At 44.9% G+C, this 22269-nt stretch overlaps 2 protein-coding genes across 7 annotated transcripts in view; one reads left to right on the forward strand and one right to left on the reverse strand.

Annotated features, from left to right (window-relative positions):
- The window catches only part of LOC127294312 (uncharacterized), a 37098-nt gene extending 33512 nt beyond the window's left edge, over positions 1-3586 (reverse strand). For all 6 annotated transcript variants that reach the window (XR_011742959.1, XR_011742960.1, XR_011742955.1 and 3 more), the window contains exon 1: positions 3490-3586. The gene's annotated coding sequence lies outside the window, so the exon portion shown is untranslated. The remainder of the gene's footprint in view (positions 1-3489) is intronic.
- A 15519-nt stretch (positions 3587-19105) lies between these two features.
- On the forward strand, positions 19106-21008 carry LOC127294313 (T-complex protein 1 subunit delta). The gene has a single exon (XM_051324103.2). The coding sequence runs from the start codon at positions 19214-19216 to the stop codon at positions 20807-20809; it is 1596 nt and encodes a 531-aa protein (XP_051180063.1). The 5' UTR covers positions 19106-19213; the 3' UTR covers positions 20810-21008.
- Positions 21009-22269: the final 1261 nt, after the last annotated feature.

Raw genomic sequence — 22269 nt, forward strand, 5'->3', positions numbered from 1 at the left:
GCGATAGGTATCTGTTCGTTGCCTCCTCTGTCGCGGCTGAATTTTAACATATTATTTTGCTTCAGACATAGATAGCGACGACGAGATGATCGTCCGACTGTTGGAGGACGAGCAAGCCTTCGATGATGACATGCAGGAGCATTTGTCGATCATCGCGTCCCTCCAGAACATGCTTGACGCCGAGGCGGAGAAGCGGAAGAGGCCGCGCCGCGGAGGTTCAAGGTCGGGAAGAAAGAAGTCGAAGCCCCGGCAGAGGATGGAGGAGCATACCATGCTGCACAACAACTACTTCGCAGATGACGCAACACAGGATGGCAATTTTTGGCGCCGCTATAGGATGAGCAAGGATTTGTTCATGAATATCCTCCATGGCGTTCGAGAGTCCAACCCCTACTTTAAGCTGAAGCACGATGTTGTAGGCATTGCCGGGTGCACCGCCGCCATGAGGATGCTTGCATACGGAGCATCTGCCGATACACAAGACGACTACCTTCGCATGAGTGATTCTACTGCCATTGAGTGCATGTACAACTTTTTCCAAGCTGTGGTGGGAAAGTTTGGCAAATACTAGTTGAGAGGGCCAACTGAAGAAGAGACTGCAAGGATCATGGCACAAAATGCTGCGAGAGAATTCCCTGGGATGCTTGGAAGCATCGATTGCATGCACTAGTCATGGAAGAACTTCTCGTTTGCTTGGTAAGGTATATACAAAGGGCGTCATGAATATTGCAGTGTGGTGCTTGAAGCTGTGGCAGATTATGACTTGTGGATTTGGCATTCTTTCTTTTGCATGGTGGGATCACACAATGACATCAATGTGTTGCAGCAGTCTCTGGTGTTCAGCAAACTAGTGGAAGGTCATGCTCCACCATGCAACTATGAGATCAATGGCCACAAATATACCAAAGGCTATTATCTAGCGGATGGTATATATTCAAAATGGGCCACTTTTGTCAAAACAATCCCGGCTCCATCAGGTCAGAAGAATTACCACTTTGCTTCGCAGCAGGAGGCTTGCAGGAAGGATGTCGAGCAGACATTTGGTATGCTTCAAGCTCAATTTGCAATTCTCCGGTACCCTGCTCTAAACTGGTCTCACGAACAAATGTCGGAGGTGATGCAACCTTGTGTGATCATGCATAACATGATCATCGAGGATGACCGCAAGAATCAGATCGGAGACATGTTGGTCCCTATGAGTGTCAGTGCCCTCTTGGGGAGGTTGATCATGAGGTACCTGCAGATTTTGCTAATTTCCTCGCCATGCACACAAAGATCCGTGACAGCAATGTTCACGAGCAACTTCAAAATGATCTCGTTGAGCATATTGTGGAGGGTCAAAGGATTATCAGCAAATGCCGCGACGCCTTGATCTAGCCCCACTTATTATATTTGTTTAGTTGTTTTATTGTTTGTTATAATTTAATTTGAAAATTATTTTGGCAAACATATTTATTTGTATGCTATGTTTAATAAAATGGTTGTGTTTTCGGAAACCCTATCAAAAAATAGTTTAGGGCCGCCGCGTTCCCCAAACACGGCAAAAAGAAAACGCGTCCCCTAAAAGCTAAATCCAGCGTTGTTTGGAGTTCTCTTTAGAGGACGCGGCTGAAGATGCTCTGAGGTAACCAAAATGGCAGTGCTAACAGAAAAATATTAGATCTGGGGCTGCCTTCCTAACTATCTCCAACAAAAATCATGGAAGCTAGCAGGTTGTCCGTTATAGGGGTTGCATATGTGGTCAACTACATTGCCAAGTGATACGTCTCCAACGTATCGATAATTTCTTATGTTCCATGCCACATTATTGATGTTATCTACATGTTTTATGCACACTTTATGTCATATTCGTGCATTTTCTGGAACTAACCTATTAACAAGATGCCGAAGTGCCAGTTGCCGTTTTCTGCTGTTTTTGGTTTCAGAAATCCTAGTAACGAAATATTCTCGGAATTGGACGAAATTAACGCCCAGGGTCCTATTTTGCCACGAAGCTTCCAGAAGACCGAAGAGGAGACGAAGTGGGGCCACGAGGTGGCCACACCCTAGGGCGGCGCGGCCCCCCCTTGGCCGTGCAGCCCTGTGGTGTGGGCCTCGTGCCGCCTCCTGACCTGCCCTTCCGCCTACTTAAAGCCTCCGTTGCGAAACCCCCAGTACCGAGAGCCACGATACGGAAAACCTTCCAGAGACGCCGCCGCCGATCCCATCTCGGGGGATCCAGGAGATCGCCTCCGGCACCCTGCCGGAGAGGGGAATCATCTCCCGGAGGACTCTACGCCGCCATGGTCGCCTCCGGAGTGATGTGTGAGTAGTCTACCCCTGGACTATGGGTCCATAGCAGTAGCTAGATGGTTGTCTTCTCCCCATTGTGCTATCATTGTCGGATCTTGTGAGCTGCCTAACATGATCAAGATCATCTATCTGTAATTCTATATGTTGCGTTTGTTGGGATCCGATGAATAGAGAATACTTGTTATGTTGATTATCAAAGTTATGTCTATGTGTTGTTTATGATCTTGCATGCTCTCCGTTACTAGTAGATGCTCTGGCCAAGTAGATGCTTGTAACTCCAAGAGGGAGTATTTATGCTCGATAGTGGGTTCATGCCTCCATTGATATCCGGGACGATGTGATGAAAGTTCTAAGGTTGTGGATGTGCTTTGTTGCCACTAGGGATAAAACATTGGTGCTATGTTCAAGGATGTAGTTACTGATTACATTACGCGCAATACTTAATGCAATTGTCTGTTGTTGGCAACTTAATACTGGAGGGGGTTCGGATGATAACCTGAAGGTGGACTTTTTAGGCATAGATGCATGCTGGATGGCGGTCTATGTACTTTGTCGTAATGCCCAATTAAATCTCACTATACTCATCATGATATGTATGTGCATGGTCATGCCCTCTTTATTTGTCAATTGCCCAACTGTAATTTGTTCACCCAACATGCTGTTTATCTTATGGGAGAGACACCTCTAGTGAACTGTGGACCCCGGTCCAATTCTCAATACTGAAATACAATCTACTGCAATACTGTTCTACTGTTTTCTGCAAACAATCATCTTCCACACAATACGGTTAATCCTTTGTTACAGCAAGCCGGTGAGATTGACAATCTCACTGTTTCGTTGGGGCAAAGTACTTTGGTTGTGTTGTGCAGGTTCCACGTTGGCGCTGGAATCCCTGGTGTTGCGTCGCACTACATCCCGCCGCCATCAACCTTCAACGTGCTTCTTGGCTCCTCCTGGTTCGATAAACCTTGGTTTCTTTCTGAGGGAAAACTTGCTGCTGTGCGCATCATACCTTCCTCTTGGGGTTCCCAACGAACGTGTGAGTTACACGCCATCACCAAGCTGAGTATATTATGGATTAAATGACTCGAATAGAAATTGTTTGAATTTAAGTGGTGACATTGCCATGTGAAATAAGTGCACAGCACACGCAAAAGAGGTAACAAAAAGAAAGGGCAAGTTGGAGACTATCATTACATGTTCAAGCACCCTATCAGATCCGCACCGCACACCCTACAGGTATGCCTCAGCCCGATACGGGAGCCAAACCCCGGGGGGACGGACCCTACTCCGACGAGCTGGATCGGCGGCGGCGGCTAGGCGAAGGGCGAAGGGCGGAGGCGGCGATTGGCAGCGGCTAGGTTTCTGTCTTTTTGTCTCGCTCGCTCGCTCCCTCTCCTCTTCTCACTCCTGTAGTCCTGTGCGAGCAAATAGGGAGAAGAATGATAGTCTTGGGCCGGGCCAGCGAAGAGTAAGAGGGGATTCGTGTTGGGCCCGATTCGGGACGTATACCCAAATGCCTTTCAGGATCCACGCGCTATCTTCTGCCCAGTTCCTCGCTCCACCGACTGAACTCGGTTTCCAGTTTTCAGTGCTCACTCCGACTTCACCTCAGGATCGACTCCGATTCCAACTCCTTGTGCGTGCCAGCAGTATAACATGCGCTCGACGGCGTTCCATGGAGCCATCAATTCCTTGGTTTCCCTCGTCTCCCATTGACTTTGCATGCGCTTGCCCTAGCTCGATCTTGACGGCAGATCATCAAGCATCCATGGCAATGGCCGCAGCTTCCCTTCTTCCGCCGCTGCTCCCGACGCCACCTAGAACCGAGATGGTGCCGATCCTCCCGACACCGCCCAGGAGCAAGATGCTTCCGCTGCTGCCGACGCCGTCAGTCGTCGCTGCGCTGTTGGCGCTTTCAGCCATGCCCGGCCGCGCCGACTTCGTCCAGAGGTGGGACGCGACCAAGAAGTACAAGAACATCATGTCTCCCTGCATATCTTCGTCGTCGTCCGAGAGCGGCGGGAGCCCCAGCCGCGCTGACTCCGTTGACAGGTGGGACGCGAACAAGAAATACAAGGTTCCCGGTGCTGCGAGCGGCGCATCGTCATCGTCATCGTCGGACTGCAGCGGCGGGAGCCCCGGACGCGCCGACTCCGTCGAGCGGTGGGACACCAAGAAGCTCACGACTCCGAGCGGGACGTCCCCAACGACTGATCGTGGCCGCCTGCAGGACGGCGATAACAAGCGCCCGCCTAGCCGCGCGTCCTCGGCCGAGCGCTGGGATTTGCACAAGAAGCATCGCCCGGATGAGAAGGACGATCTGCCTCAGGCCCAAGAGACGACGACTCGAGGATTTGCACAAGAAGCGTTCGCCGGACCAAACTTCTACGCCTCGCCGGATCCGATCATGCTCCCCATGCCTTCCTTCTTTCTGCGGGCGCACTAGGTGTTCTCCGATCAATAATCAGGATGTTGTACTTAGATTTGGTGCAAATGCACTCTACCACTAGCAGTGCTTTTGATTTGACAGTAATAATTGTATTACTCCAAATATCTGATTAATTTGTACGCAACAGCATAGATCTGATCGATACATTTCGCTTGTAAATTTCTGCATTTGATGTTAATTAAGCAATTATTATATTACTTCAAATACTAGTGGATGGATATGCAACATTGTTGATGCAAGTTACAATATTTGGTGTTCTTCTCATTGTAGTGCTCCATCCTCGATCAAATTACGTTTCACGTTCGGCCTCCTATACCCTAAAATTCCCTGCAGTAACAAAATAACTCCCCGTTTGATTATGTTCGAATTTCAGACCACACGTTTTTTTTACCTCGCGAGCACTACTTTGTACTCAGGTTGATTGTGAGGAAAAAAATATCAACATTGTGGATACCAATTTTTCCTTGTGAACTGCAAGTTGTATTACGATATTACCCTCATGGCATCTACACCAAGGAGGCTCACACATCTAACTCATTACAAAATAAAAACTCAGTCCGCATAAGAACGCAATGAGAAGTGGCAATTTACATAGACCATGATAAAGATGTGTTATATGTTGTAGAAGTATCAATTCCTACACAATAAGTAACTTGCACTAGATGCAGGGTGTGCCGGCAAAATCCGGGGCCCTGTGCGAATTTAAAATGGGGCCCTATCTCAGTAGAGAAATATAACTAATGAATAATTACAATGTATATATGTTTCAGATAGATGCGCTCATAGATTCTAGACTCGGTGGTAAGATCCTCTTCAGATTGTCTTAAGAGAACATAGTTTAAAAGAGTATTAGACTAGGTATAGTATGATTTATACATGCAGCTTATGTGAGTTTTATTCAATGCTAATAAATTGAATAATTAAGTATTTCCCTCATAGACATCAATCAGAATAGAAAAAGTCGGAGAAAATAAAAAAAAAATACGGTTTGCTCAATGCTAATAAATTGAATAATTAAATGTTTGCCTACTAGACATTAATCGGAATAGAAAAAGTTGGACAAAAGAAGAAAAATATGAGTAGTTGCCTCATTTGGGAATCGAGCCACCGATATAGCACTTACCATCTACCGAACCGACGCGCCAGCGCTGGGCTCGAATGGTTTTGTTTATATAATCTGAAGTATGTATAATATATAGGTTGTAGTAAGATATAATCTTGGTGCTTCTTTTTTCAACCGATCCTCATAGTGTGTTGGTATTAGATTGTGTCAATGTTGGAATTATGCTCTAGTGGAAATCGTAGTAATTATCATATCTCTGTTTTCTGCCATAAAACCGTGAGGCGAAAACCCCACAACAATTTATTTCAAAAAAGACTCAATATTTAACTTATGTACAAATGGGGGGAAGGAAACTACCTAAACAAACAAAATTAAAATCTACCACAGACTAACAGTTGAGACAAATGCTATTTCTTTATCCTATACCCAAGCAAGAACATATCATGAATGAACATCTTCTTCCATCCTGCAAAGGATGGTCTCTCATGCCGGAAGATCTTGCCATTCATCTAGTTTCATAAGCATGTCATAGTCACTAACTCCATGAAAAAAGGCTTGGTATCTACTCTTGCAGCAGACCCTCCAAGGGGCACTAAAAAAATAAGTGAATTATGTACTCATAAGATCCTTTGTAGAAGAGAACACGTTGAGTTTCATATGAAACATGCTAGTGCCTCCATTGTAACAAAATCTCTAGTGTTCATCCTATCAATTAACAGTAACCAAGCAAAGAATTTGATTTTCATAACATAGCAAGATTTTCGACTCCACTTTTAAAGTCCTATAACAACAATGTTGGAATGAAGTTGCTGATAATATTTTGCAGATGTGAAAGTGGCACCCCAAGAATCATTGCTTATAGACAAAAAATATTTTCTCAATAATCTTTGCAAGAATTGAAACGCCCCATATGACTGACCTAACAAAGGTAGATATAATAACTGGGAGAGATATTGTTGCTCATAAACCTCTGCGGCAGTAAGATTTTAATCAAGCACATAAGGTAATAGTTTTTGGAATCTTTGCTATATAGGTTGTACGGGTATATTGTCCCTATGTGTGGTTTTGGTAATTAATGACAACCCCTATGGACTAATGTTTTCATTGAGTTTATATGAAGGAATATTCCATAGGTACTACTTGTATTCCATGTGTTGGATTCAAGTATGGATCCATGAAGATAAAGATATACCTTGTGTATTGGCATCAAGATCATCGATTTGAAGATATATGTGTGATATAATCAAGAAGAAGAAATGAAGAAAGAGTTCTTATGTGGAACTCAATATTAGCCATGCTCTAGCTTATGTGATAAGCAATGAATGATAAAGATCTTGAGAGCTTGATTCCAAGTGAAGAATTCAAGTTATGGCTCTAAGTCGGTGTCATGATAGTCTCATAAGTTGAGATATGGTTGACTAAAATTTAGAGCATGCAAAAAATGAAGAATTCTTTATACACCTCAAGATAGTATGATAGAGCATGAGAAGATACAAGGTTGACCAATACAAAGAGTGAAGAATAGATTCAAGTTTGGTCAACACATGAAGCATGAAGAATGTGCCCTTGTGTTGTCTATGTGGGTTAGGTATCTTTCCATGGGCATGCATCAAAAGTGAGATCTCATATAGCCTATGAGAGGATGATGGCAAGTGGTAAGCCTTGTCAATTATGCTTCATGAACTAACCCATCATATATGTGCCCTTGTGTTGTCTATGTGGGTTAGGTATCTTTCCATGGGCATGCATCAAAAGTGAGATCTCATATAGCCCATGAGAGGATGACGGCAAGTGGTGATCGTCATCAAGGTTGAGTTGGGCAAGTTCAAGTTGAGCATCTCGAGAGGATCATATGCTTGAAGCTTGCCGTCCATTTGATGATAATGGACATGTGAAGATGTAGATCAATGGAGCTTTCCCATCATAGTGTATGGGGGAGCATTTGTGAGTCTTCACGAAGTAACGATGATCAAGTAAGGCATTCCTGCTTGAGTGGAGCTTGAAGAGCTATCATCAAGATCAAGCGGGATGCGCAAGACAAAGGTATGGCCTTGTTAGGTTTTCCTTTTACCGGTCTTAAGGTGGTTGTTGGGAGACCGGATTATAGCATAGATAGCCGCACTATCAAGAGGGGCTTTCGGTTGGGTAACTTGATCACATCATCTTAGGGAGCTCAATCATTTGCATACTTTGCATATCCCTATTGCTTCTTAGTGTTTCTCTGTGAGAGGTTCTTGAGCTTGTTGCTAGCTTTACAACAAGCCCAAGTTCATCGAAAACGGAATTCGGATGCATCTTCTATTGCGTTTTCGAGTTTGGATGTCTTCACCGTTTCTTGACGGTGGGAGAATCCCTCTCTAAAAACATCTAAAAATATCCTGTGAGGAGTCTTGACACGCGTACAGCACGCGACCGTTGGGAACCCCAAGTGGAAGGTGTGATGCGTACAGCAGTAAGTTTCCCTCAGTTAGAAACCAAGGTTTATCGAACCAGTAGGAGTCAAGAAGCACGTTGAAGGTTGATGGCGGCGAGATGTAGTGCGGCGCAACACCAGGGATTCCGGCGCCAACGTGGAACCTGCACAACACAAACCAAGTACTTTGCCCCAACGAAACAGTGAGGTTGTCAATCTCACCGGCTTGCTGTAACAAAAGATTAGATGTATAGTGTGGATGATGATTGTTTGCAGAAAACAGTAGAACAAAGATTGCAAGAGATTGTATTTCAGTAAAGAGAATTGGACCGGGGTCCACAGTTCACTAGAGGTGTCTCTCCCATAAGATAAACAGCATGTTGGGTGAACAAATTACAGTTGGGCAATTGACAAATAAAGAGGGCATGACCATGCACATACATATTATGATGAGTATAGTGAGATTTAATTGGGCATTACGATAAAGTACATAGATCGCTATCCAACATGCATCTATGCCTAAAAAGTCCACCTTCAGGTTATCATCCGAACCCCCTCCAGTATTAAGTTGTTAACAACAGACAATTGCATTAAGTATTGCGCGTAATGTAATCAGTAACTACATCCTCGAACATAGCACCAATGTTTTATCCCTAGTGGCAACAACACATCCATAATCTTAGAGATTTCTGTCACTTCCCCAGATTCACGGAGACATGAACCCACTATCGAGCATAAATACCCCCTCTTGGAGTTACAAGCATCTACTTGGCCAGAGCATCTACTAGTAACGGAGAGCATGCAAGATCATAAACAACACATATATATAAATTGATAATCAACATAACAAGTATTCTCTATTCATCGGATCCCAACAAACACAACATATAGAATTACAGATAGATGATCTTGATCATGTTTGGCAGCTCACAAGACCCGACAATTAAGCACAATGGGGAGAAAGACAACCATCTAGCTACTGCTATGGACCCATAGTCCAGGGGTAGACTACTCACACATCACTCCGGAGGCGACCATGGCGGCGTAGAGTCCTCCGGGAGATGATTCCCCTCTCCGGCAGGGTGCCGGAGGCGAGCTCCTGAATCCCCCGAGATGGGATTGGCGGCGGCGGCGTCTCTGGAAGGTTTTCCGTATCGTGGCTCTCGGTCCTGGGGGTTTCGCGACGAAGGTATTTGTAGGCGGAAGGGCAGGTCAAGGGGCGTCACGAGGGGCCCACACCATAGGTCGGCGCGGCCAGGGCTTGGGCTGCGCCGCCCTGTGGTTTGGCCACCTCGTGGCCCCACTTCGTTGACTCTTCGGTCTTCTGGAAGCTTCGTGGCAAAATAGGACCCTGGGCGTTGATTTCGTCCAATTCCGAGAATATTTCCTTTCTATGATTTCTTAAACCAAAAACAGCTTAAAACAAAGAATCGGCACTTCGGCATCTTGTTAATAGGTTAGTTCCGGCAAACGCATGACTATTACATAAATTGTGCATAAAACATGTAGATATCATCAATAATGTGGCATGCACCATAAGAAATTCTCGATACGTCTGAGACGTATAAGCATCCCCAAGCAGTTCCACGCTCGTCCCGAGCAGGTAAACGATAAACAAAGATAATTTCTGGAGTGACATGCCATCATAACCTTGATCATACTATTTGTAAGCATATGTAATGAATGCAGCGATCAAAACAATGTATATGACATGAGTAAACAAATGAATCATATAGCAAAGACTTTTCATGAATAGTACTTCAAGACAAGCATCAATAAGTCTTGCATAAGAGTTAACTCATAAAGCAATAATTCAAAGTAAAGGCATTGAAGCAACACAAAGGAAGATGAAGTTTCAGCGGTTGCTTTCAACTTATAACATGTATATCTCATGGATATTGTCAACATAGAGTAATATAACAAGTGCAATATGCAAGTATGTAGGAATCAATGCACAGTTCACACAAGTGTTTGTTTCTTGAGATGGAGAGAAATAAGTGAACTGACTCAACATAAAAGTAAAAGAATGGTCCTTCAAAGAGGAAAGCATCGATTGCTATATTTGTGCTAGAGCTTTGATTTTGAAAACAAGAAACAACTTTGTCAACGGTAGTATAAAGCATATGTATCATGTAAATTATATCTTACAAGTTGCAAGCCTCATGCATAGTATACTAATAGTGCCCGCACCTTGTCCTAATTAGCTTGGACTACCGGGATTATCGCAATGCACATGTTTTAACCAAGTGTCACAAAGGGGTACCTCTATGCCGCCTGTACAAAGGTCTAAGGAGAAAGCTCGCATTGGATTTCTTGCTATTGATTATTCTCAACTTAGACATCCATACCGGGACAACATAGACAACAGATAATGGACTCCTCTTTTATGCATAAGCATGTAGCAACAATTAATTTTCTCATATGAGATTGAGGATATATGTCCAAAACTGAAACTTCCACCATGGATCATGGCTTTAGTTAGCGGCCCAATGTTCTTCTCTAACAATATGCACGCTCTAACCATAAGGTGGTAGATCTCCCTTACTTCAGACAAGACGAACATGCATAGCAACTTACATGATATTCAACAAAGAGTAGTTGATGGCGTCCCCAGGAACATGGTTATCGCACAACGAGCAACTTAATAAGAGATAAAGTGCATAAGTACATATTCAATACCACAATAGTTTTTAAGCTATTTGTCCCATGAGCTATATATTGTAAAGGTGAAGAATGAAATTTTAAAGGTAGCACTCAAGCAATTTACTTTGGAATGGCGGAGAAATACCATGTAGTAGGTAGGTATGGTGGACACAAATGGCATAGTGGTTGGCTCAAGTATTTTGGATGCATGAGAAGTATTCCCTCTCGATACAAGGTTTAGGCTAGCAAGGCTATTTGAAACAAACACAAGGATGAACCGGTGCAGCAAAACTCACATAAAAGACATATTATAAACATTATAAGACTCTACACCGTCTTCCTTGTTGTTCAAACTCAATACTAGAAATTATCTAGACCTTAGAGAGACCAAATATGCAAACCAAATTTTAGCATGCTCTATGTATTTCTTCATTAATAAGTGCAAAGTATATGATGCAAGAGCTTAAACATGAGCACAACAATTGCCAAGTATCACACTATCCAAGACATTTTAGCAAATTACTACATGTATCATTTTCCAATTCCAACCATATAACAATTTAACGAAGAAAAAACTTCACCATAAATACTATGAGTAGAGCCTAAGGACATACTTGTCCATATGCTACAGCGGAGCGTGTCTCTCTCCCACACAAAGAATGCTAGGATCCATTTTATTCAAACAAAACAAAAACAAAAACAAACCGACGCTCCAAGAAAAACACATAAGATGTGATGGAATAAAAATATAGTTTCAGGGGAGGAACCTGATAATGTTGTCGATGAAGAAGGGGATGCCTTGGGCATCCCCAAGCTTAGACGCTTGAGTCTTCTTAATATATGCAGGGGTGAACCACCGGGGCATCCCCAAGCTTAGAGCTTTCACTCTCCTTGATCATGTTGTATCATCTCCCTCTCTTGATCCTTGAAAACTTCCTCCACACCAAACTTAGAACAACTCATTAGAGGGTTAGTGCACAATTAAAATATACATGTTCAGAGGTGATATAATCATTCTTAACACTTCTGGACATTGCACAAAGCTACTGAAAGTCAATGGAATCAAAATACCCATCGAACATAACAAAACAGGCAATGCGAAATAAAAGGCAGAATCTGTCAAAACAGAACAGTTCGTATTGACGAATTTTATTGAGGCACCAGACTTGCTCAAATGAAAATGCTCAAATTGAATGAAAGTTGCGTACATATCTGAGGATCACTCACGTAAATTGGCATAATTTTCTGAGTTACCTACAGAGAATTTTGCCCAGATTCGTGACAGCAAGGAAATCTGTTTCTGCGCAGTAATCCAAATCTAGTATGAACTTTACTATCAACGACTTTATTTGGCACAACAAAACACTAAACTAAGATAAGGAGAGGTTGCTACAGTAGTAAACAACTTCCTAGACACAAAATAAAAACAAAGTACTGTAGTAAAAACATGGGTTGTCTCCCATAAGCGCTTTTCTTTAACGCCTTTCAGCTAGGCGCAGAAAGTGTGTATCAAGTGTTATCGAATGATGGTGCATCTACAGCGGGATGCGGAGTTTTCTCAACCATGCATAGTATATTGGATACATAAGTTTTAGCGTCTCCCTTTTCATTAGTCTTGAGCTTGCTACTCTCATCAAACAAATTTTCAGGAACAAGCCAAGCATAGTTATTTTCTAGTGCTTCATGCATTGCTAGGAGCTTACATGGTATTGGTGCTTTAATCTCCCCACCATTATTAACATTATTAGTGTACCTTATTCTCTCCATATCCATTTTTTGAGGAGACTAACAAAATTGGTATAAGAACCAAGCATATTATATTTAGCAAAGACCTTTCTAGCCTCTCTTGCTATACCACCAAATTCTCTAAGAAGGGTTTCTAAAACAAAATCTTTCTTTTCCCCTTCTTCCATATCACTGAGTGTAAGAAACATGTGTTCGATTATAGGATTGAGATTAACAAATTTAGTTTCCATCATACGAACTAAAGCAGCAGCGGCAATTTCATAAGTAGGAGCAAGGTCTACCAAGTGTCTATCTTCAAAATCGTCAACGGTACTAACATGGTTGAAAAATTCTTCTATATTATTTCTCCCAATTATAGACCCGCGCCCTACCGGCATGTTTTTTACGGTAAAATTAAAAGGAAACATAATGAAATAAGTAAATTAAATACAAGTAACTAATTTTTTGTGTTTTTGATATAGCAAACAAGATAGTAAATAAAGTAAAACTAGCAACTAATTTTTTTGTATTTTGATTTAGTGCAGCAAACAAAGTAGTAAATAAAACTAAGCAAGACAAAAACAAAGTAAAGAGATTGGGATGTGGAGACTCCCCTTGCAGCGTGTCTTGATCTCCCCGGCAACGGCGTCAGAAATTTAGCTTGACACGCGTACAGCACGCGACCGTTGGGAACCCCAAGTGGAAGGTGTGATGCGTACATCAGTAAGTTTCCCTCAGTTAGAAACCAAGGTTTATCGAACCAGTAGGAGTCAAGAAGCACGTTGAAGGTTGATGGCGGCGAGATGTAGTGCGGCGCAACACCAGGGATTCCGGCGCCAACGTGGAACCTGCACAACACAAACCAAGTACTTTGCCCCAACGAAACAAAGGAGGTTGTCAATCTCACCGGCTTGCTGTAACAAAGGATTAGATGTATAGTGTGGATGATGATTGTTTGCAGAAAACAGTAGAACAAGGATTGCAGTAGATTGTATTTCAGTAAAGAGAATTGGACCGGGGTCCACAGTTCACTAGAGGTGTCTCTCCCATAAGATAAACAGCATGTTGGGTGAACAAATTACAGTTGGGCAATTGACAAATAAAGATGGCATGACCATGCACATACATATTATGATGAGTATAGTGAGATTTAATTGGGCATTACGACAAAGTACATAGACCGCTATCCAATATGCATCTATGCCTAAAAAGTCCACCTTCAGGTTATCATCCGAACCCCCTCCAGTATTAAGTTGTTAACAACAGACAATTGCATTAAGTATTGCGCGTAATGTAATCAGTAACTACATCCTCGAACATAGCACCAATGTTTTATCCCTAGTGGCAACAGCACATCCATAATCTTAGAGATTTCTGTCACTTCCCCAGATTCACGGAGACATGAACCCACTATCGAGCATAAATACCCCCTCTTGGAGTTACAAGCATCTACTTGGCCAGAGCATCTACTAGTAACGGAGAGCATGCAAGATCATAAACAACACATATATATAAATTGATAATCAACATAACAAGTATTCTCTATTCATCGGATCCCAACAAACACAACATATAGAATTACAGATAGATGATCTTGATCATGTTCGGCAGCTCACAAGACCCGACAATTAAGCACAATGGGGAGAAGACAACCATCTAGCTACTGCTATGGACCCATAGTCCAGGGGTAGACTACTCACACATCACTCCAGAGGCGACCATGGCGGCGTAGAGTCCTCTGGGAGATGATTCCCCTCTCCGGCAGGGTGCCGGAGGCGATCTCCTGAATCCCCCGAGATGGGATTGGCGGCGGCGGCGTCTCTGGAAGGTTTTCCGTATCGTGGCTCTCGGTCCTGGGGGTTTCGCGACGAAGGCTATTTGTAGGCGGAAGGGCAGGTCAAGGGGCGTCACGAGGGGCCCACACCATAGGTCGGTGCGGCCAGGGCTTGGGCCGCGCCGCCCTGTGGTTTGGCCACCTCGTGGCCCCACTTCATTGACTCTTCGGTCTTCTGGAAGCTTCGTGGCAAAATAGGATCCTGGGCGTTGATTTCGTCCAATTCCGAGAATATTTCCTTACTAGGATTTCTGAAACCAAAAACAGCAGAAAACAGCAACTGGAACTTCGGCATCTTGTTAATAGGTTAGTTCCAGAAAATGCACGAATATGACATAAAGTGTGCATAAAACATGTAGATATCATCAATAATGTGGCATGGAACATAAGAAATTATCGATACGTCGGAGACGTATCAAGTCTCCATATCAATCGGGGTCCGGACACAAAAGTTATCACAGTTTTTGTATAACATGTTTTCCTGCTGACCCGGTTTCTCACCCGGCGTGACCGGCCGTCCCACCGGATGGCCCGGTTCAAACCGGCCCCTGGACTGGTGCCAACCGAGCACTATCCAGTAAGTGTTCCAGCTTCGCCCGGTGCTAGTCCAGCCTGTGGTCCGGTTTGGACTGGCCGGGTCCGGCCGGTGGCCCAGTCTGACCGGCCCCTGGACCGGACGGCCCGGTCCTAGGCCGGTTGGTTTCGTCCGTCGCCCCGTCTCCTGCTCTGTATATAATTGTCACGCTAAATCGTATGCAAGTAGGACAGCACAGTCCAGGCATATGAGGAATCTATGAGTAAACAAGGAAAAACGGACGCATGCACCCAGACTCCTCCCCGGTATCGACAAGGAAACCAACACGCTCACGACTCCTTCCCATATAGACTGGGCGCGATGCCCCCTTCAGGAACTACCGAAGTCTTTCGTCGGCGCCAGCTGGCTCGCGTCAATGGCGTCCAAGCTGTGCCCCGAGGTTGGCGATGATATGCGGTAGGAGTTGCAGTGCGCTGAGGTCGAAGACGATGGCCATGGCCTTGAGCACGAAGGTGACGTCCCTTGAGCAGTGGATGTAGCTCACCGGAGTTAGCTCACCACCTCGAAACCGAGCTTTCCGTCAGCAATGGATGTCCATGGTCGATGAATCATCCTCCAAAAATCCCGGGATGCATAAATATAAGCACTGGCCCTCGCCGGAGTTGTCGTCTCGCCGGAGTGGCCGCCTGCCGCACTTACGAGTCACCGCCTCAGCGAAGCTCGCGGTTCACCCGCGTGGACTAGGAGCCTTGGCTGTGCCTCGCTCAGTTCGCAATCTACCTGGTCCATGTCCTGTCCGAAAAGACCATGGCAAAGGCAGTTTTTTCCTTCTCAAGTTAGAGGATTCTGCGCTGGATTCAAGTTCCAGGAAGAAGCTGTTTTGTTTCTCGCGTTGGGCAGACTGCAGCTTAGCAGCTCGACAAAATTTGAAGGGAAGAAGATTGTGAACACCTAAAAGAAACCGCGTGTATTTTCAGATCCTTCAAAAAAAATAGTGAATCTGGCAACCGCGGCTGGCTGCGGCCAAGATCGGTCCTCGCTTGCCTCTGGCTGGTCCATCCGACGCTGGATTCGCCATCTACCTCTCGGCGTTCTGCCACACGAGGGCTGCGCCAGTTGCAGCGGCCGGGGAGATAAAAACGCCGCGCAGTAGCAGCTGGAATATATGCTCACCAAATACGATGATGGGCCGTTGTTGGCCTTCAATGCCGAGACAAGTCTTAGGGTGTGTTCCTTTTTTTTGAATGGGGTGGAATAGAATGGAACCATTCGATTCCACTGTCACAGAGCCATTTCATTCCTGTGTTCGGTTTGGACTCACGGAACGATTCCATCCCTGTATTCGGTTTTGGAATGGGATGAGAATGGAACGGAATGGGTGAGATGGTCACCCGATTAATTATTTTGAACGGTTCCATTCCGTTCCACCCCATCCCCAAACCAAACACACCCTTAGTTCATTGATTGCATCGGAGAGGTTTTGTTCTTGAATTCCTGGATGCGGCCGCGTTCGCAACATTGCTCTTCCAGCACAGAATATGAAAACAAATAAACACCTTGAAGGCAAAGTCACCAATGCTAGCAAGATGTCAGATATTAGCTCTGTCCATAAAAAGATGTCACAAATTCGTCTAAATTTAGTTGTATCTAGATACTTGTTAGCGTATAGTTACATCTAAATTTAGACAAATTTTTGATATACTTTTATAGACCGAGGGAGTGCTAGCTTTCAAACATGCAATGAATTCTTTTATTCTCCGACGCAAAGGTAGTCTTTCTGAACTTGGTTTCTCTAGGGTTTCAATCATTTACTATGACTGCTATATGAAAACTGCCGACAAAGGGGACTATATGAAAACTGCATTTTTTTATTTTTCATTTTGAAGTCTAATATATTTTCTCTGCCGCAGCAACGCGTGAGCATTGAGGCGATGTTCCTATCGACCGCGAGGTGTCCGTGACTTCGTCAATCTCAAGATCTGTCAGATTAGTTTCTTGAAATCGATTTTTCGGAGGTGCTCATATGAATATGGTGTGTGTCTATATTTATAGGGATGAGTGTATGTACGTATTTTGTGAACATCTAAGTACCTACCGTGTTTCAGCCAGACAAGGAGAAAATCAAAAAGCGTGTCTCCGACTATGCTGAAAAATATTCCTCTAGTGGAGCAAAGGATGTTCTCATTAAATCAGTGATACAAGCCATTACTACCTACTCCATGAGTGTGTTCAAATTCTCACAGGGACTGTGTGAAGATCTCATGAAATTGACAAGAGACTTCTGGTGGGGTGATGAAAATGACAGGAGAAGAATGCATTGGATGAGCTGGGATAAAGTTACGAAAAGAAAAGGGCAGGGCGGAATGGGTTTCAGAGATCTCCATTTGTTCAATGAAGCATTGTTGGCAAGACAGGCTTGGAGACTCATTGCTTTTCCAGATAGCTTATGTGCAAGGTTACTAAAAGCAAAATACTACACAAATGGAGAGTTAACAGATACTGCTTTTATTAGGAACCCATCTCCCTGTTGGCAAGGTATCATGTATGGCCTCGAGCTCCTAAAAAAAGGAATATTATGGCGTATCGGAAACGGGAAGAAAGTTCGGATTTGGAGAGATAATTGGATCCCAAGGGGAGACATGAAAGTCACTGCAAACTTGACAAACTCAAGATTTAGACGAGTAGATAAGCTTATAAATCACGAGGACTGATCATGGAAGGAAGATTTGGTAAGGAAAATTTTTATGCCCCATGATGCCGAGGAAATACTCAAAATTCGCTTGCCAAGAATTGATGAGAATGATTTCATATCTTGGATCCCAGAAAAACATGGCATGTTTACAGTGAAGAGTGCCTACAATCTGGCCCTTGATCTCAGATCCAATAATCCACCAAACTCAAGTGGAAATCTGAATGGGGATAGAAGTCTATGGAATACTATTTGGAGCGCAAATGTACCTCCCAAAGTAAAGATATTCACCTGGAAGTTAGCTACTAACAGCCTAGCTGTTCAGGTAAACAGAAGTAGAAGACTCCCCAATGTCTTGCCCACTTGCAGTATCTGTGGAATGGAGGAAGAAACTGGGTACCATGCGACTATGAATTGCACAAAGGCAAAGGCTCTAAGGCAAGGTTTGGCTGAAATCTGGGAACTACCACATGAATCTGAACTAGCCTTTACAGGGAATGAATGGGTCCTGGTCTTGCTAGACAAACTTTCAAAAGAGATGAGGGACAAACTGATGTTCATATGGTGGAGAGCGTGGCATCACAGAAATAATATAATTTTCGGCGATGGTAAAGCTTCTATCCAAAACTCGATCAATTTTCTACAGAGTTATTTAGCTACCTTGCAGAAGTTAAAGAAAGGAGAGCTTGTAGTGGATAGAAAAGGAAAAGGAAAAATAGACCAGAAGCAAATCATTGATGACAAGGTCCAAAATGCGATGCAAGTGCAGGAAAAAATTGGGAAAAACCACCCGATGGATGGATAAAATGCAATGTCGATGCAAGTTTTTTAAAGGAAGAAAGAAATGGTGCCTGGGGTGTGGTTCTACGGGACCACATGGGTAACATTGTGCTATCAGCTTGGGATGTCATCACTCACTGCCAATCAGCAACAATGAGAGAAGCTATTGCATGCCTTGAAGGTTTGAGATTGGGAATTGCAAATTGTACTTCAAATCTTATCATTGAGACAGATTGTGCTTCAGTTGTGGAGTCCTTTAGAGAGGATAGTAGCGACCGATCTGAGGTGTGTTTCATAGCGAAGGAATTCAACTCGTTGAGACCACCAGATCGACAAATTGTCATCTCTAAAGTGAGCAGAAACTGTAATAACGTTGCTCATGGTTTATGCCAACTTAGTCGTAATGTGTTGTGTCGTGAAGTGTTACAAGGTGCGGTGCCGACCTGCGTGTCGAAAGAGGCCTTGGATGATTGTAATTTAAACAATGTTTTCTGATTAATACACAACACATTTTCAAAAAAAAAAAGTACCTACCGTGTTTCGTAAAAAAAAAGTTCACCTTCCTTAGATGCACGGTACCTCATATGTCATTTTTTCGTGCAACCTGCCGTATGTGTTTGGCCCTTAGGACTGGAATGCACTACGTTACCAATCGGCCCAGCTGACCATTTTGTTTCTCGGGCTGCCGACCTCATCTCGCGCACCACAGAATGCAACTAGCACCTTCCTCCATTGTTGAAAAAAACAAAACCTAGCAACCTTCCTCCACTCCTCTCGATCCGCCGCCATGGCCGCCGTCGCCGCCGCGCCGATCCGCAAGACGGAGACCTACACCGACACTAAGCGCCGCGACGACGTCCGCGGCGTCAACATCGCTGCCTCGTGCGCCGTCGCCGACGCGGTGCGCACCTCCCTCGGACCGCGCGGCATGGACAAGATGATCTCCTCCGGGGACAACGAGGTCACCATCACCAACGACGGCGCCACCATCGTCTCCCTCATGGCCCTTCTCCAGCCCGCCGCCCGCATGCTCGCCGACGTGTCCCGCTCCCAGGACGCCGCCGCCGGCGACGGCACCACCAGCGTCGTCGTCCTCGCCGGATCCTTGCTTCGCCGCGCGCAGTGCCTCATCGCCGCCGGCGCGCACCCCACGGCCGTCGCCGACTCCCTCCACCGCCTCGCCGCCCGCGCCGTCGAGGTCCTCCAGGGCATGGCCATCCCCGTCGAGCTCTCCGACAGGGACTCCCTCGTCAAATCTGCATCCACGGCCCTCAACTCCAAGGTCGTCTCTCAGTACTCTAGCCTCCTCGCCCCCCTCGCTGTTGACGCTGCGCTCTCTGTGGTTGATCCCGCCCACCCAGAACTCCTCGATCTCCGCGGCATCCGCATTATCAAGAAGCTTGGTGGCACCGTCGATGATACTGAGCTTGTCCGGGGCCTCATCTTTGACAAGAAGGCTAGCCATGCTGCAGGGGGGCCATCTCGGATCGAGAATGCCAAGATCGCTGTCATACAGTTTCAGGTGTCTCCGCCCAAGACCGACATTGAGCAGAGCGTCGTCGTCTCAGACTATGCCCAGATGGACCGCATCCTCCGTGAGGAGCGGAACTACATACTGGGGATGGTCAAGAAGATTAAGGCGTCTGGATGCAACGTGCTCCTCATTCAGAAGAGCATCTTGCGCGATGCCGTCACCGATCTGTCGCTGCATTATCTCGCAAAGGCCAAGATTCTGGTGGTGAAGGACGTGGAGAGGGATGAGGTTGAGTTCGTCACCAAGACTCTCAACTGCCTGCCGATCGCCAACATCGAGCATTTCCGTGAGGATAAACTTGGCCACGCTGATCTTGTTGAGGAGGTGTCTGTCGGGGACGGCAAGATCGTCAAGATCACCGGTATCAAGGACATGGGGAGGACTGCCACCGTGCTTGTCCGTGGGTCCAACCAGCTGGTTATCGATGAAGCTGACCGCAGTCTCCATGATGCGCTATGTGTCATCAGATGCTTGGTGAACAAGAGGTTCCTCATCGCTGGTGGCGGTGCGCCTGAGATAGAGATGTCAATGCAGCTCGCTGCTTGGGCGAAGGAGCTCCATGGGATGGAGAGCTACTGCATCAAGGAGTTCGCTGATGCGCTCGAGGTAATCCCTTACACGCTGGCAGAGAATGCAGGGCTCAGTCCTATCACTGTTGTTACCGAGCTAAGGAACCGTCATGCCAAGGGTGAGAAGAACACCGGCATCAACGTGAGGAAAGGCCAGATCACAAACATCCTGGAGGAGAATGTCGTCCAGCCGTTGCTGGTCAGCACCAGCGCCATCACACTGGCGTGTGAGTGTGTTCGCATGATCTTGAAGATTGATGATATAGTCACTGTAAGGTAAGGTAAGGTAGTATTGAGGATTATCCCTTCTGGATTGCATTGTTCTTAAAGATATTGGTATCTTGCGGGTGCGCACTATGACCCTTTCTAGTTCTGTCCGGCTTGAGTTTATTTTTAGATTTACTAAAAGCTAGAATTTTATTTGTGAACGTTGCGCTTGATCTGTTTATTATGAGTTTGTGGTTTTGATGCCTGTCAAAGATATTGGTATCTTGAATTAGTTATTTTTGCTACTCCCTCAACCTACAGAAGATGTAATTTATACATTTTCAAGAAAACCATCAGATCAACGACTAGTAATATATACAGAAAATAAAATGAACAGAGTGCACACATCCTAAAAGCACATTGCTTGTAAAAAAAATTCCAATTTAGAGGACGGATTACTTGAAAACAGCTCTAGCAGACTGCCTAAAACAGGCCTCTAAATATAGTTTAGATGGGCCTGTAAAAGCTCCCCTCCAGCTTCTAATTATAGAGGCTACATGAGCATTTTACAGACGCCTTCTTTGACTGTTTTGTTCGTCGAGATTTTTCTCTCTTCATCTCCGAGCATGACACGGAACTCTGTTTGTTTGACTGTTTTTTTCGTCGAGATTTAGTGCCTGACTTTGCATACAGCATACTGTTGTTCAAACTCTGCTGCAGCCTTGCACTTAGTCGATAGTTTCCAGTAGCAAATAAACCTAAACCTGAAGGTGTCGTTTTGCACCGTAGCGTTTCAGATTCAGTTAGGAGTTTTGGATAGGTTCTGTTAGCTATTTTCTAGCTCTGCTCGATCTGGTTGAGGAGCATTTTATACCTTACTCTCTTTCGTTCTCCTCCCCTCTTTTTTTTTTTTTTCTGTCCTCCGTTCCTCATTTCTCCCCCTCAAACCTGCTGCTTGATGATGATCTTCCGAACTACTTTAGCGCGACAAATTTGGTTCGTCCGAGAGCTTTGGTCAGAATGTCTGCGAGCTGTTTATGAGTGCCCACGGTATTGATATTCATCTCTCTAGCTTCAATTCGCGCATGTAGTGGAACTTGGTGTCGATGTGGTTGCTACGCCTATGATGTGGTCAGCCTCAAACCCCGATGACCACGCAATTGCGCTCATGCCTGCAGCAGCGCACAATGGTGATCAAACAGGGATGAGATGGAAAATGTGGAAAAGAAAAAAGGAGAAAAGAAACGTGTATCAGACTAGCATATGGCCCCACATGACACGAACATTTTTTTTGCGACTTAGCATACTGTTGTGCAAACTCTGCTGCAGCTTTGCAGTTCCTCTGAGCTGGGAGTGTGGTTAGTCCGTCTTTTTCTTCTCCGGCGGCGGGGATTGTGACTGGATGTGATGTGGATGTGCTCAAGGACCTGGAGGGCTATCTTCATAATTTTTCTTTTTCTAGGGGTCTTTGTGCAAAAATCCTGTGTCTGCTGTCATCTGGATCTTTCCAGATAGGGCCACGTTTGCTGTAAT

This window comes from Lolium perenne, chromosome 4 (genome assembly GCF_019359855.2).
Source record: "Lolium perenne isolate Kyuss_39 chromosome 4, Kyuss_2.0, whole genome shotgun sequence".
In the NCBI taxonomy this organism is placed as follows: Eukaryota; Viridiplantae; Streptophyta; class Magnoliopsida; order Poales; family Poaceae; genus Lolium; species Lolium perenne.

Excerpts from the sequence above, each read along its gene's own strand:
- LOC127294313 (XM_051324103.2), top strand. The coding sequence starts at position 19,214 with ATGGCCGCCGTCGCCGCCGCGCCGATCCGCAAGACGGAGACCTACACC.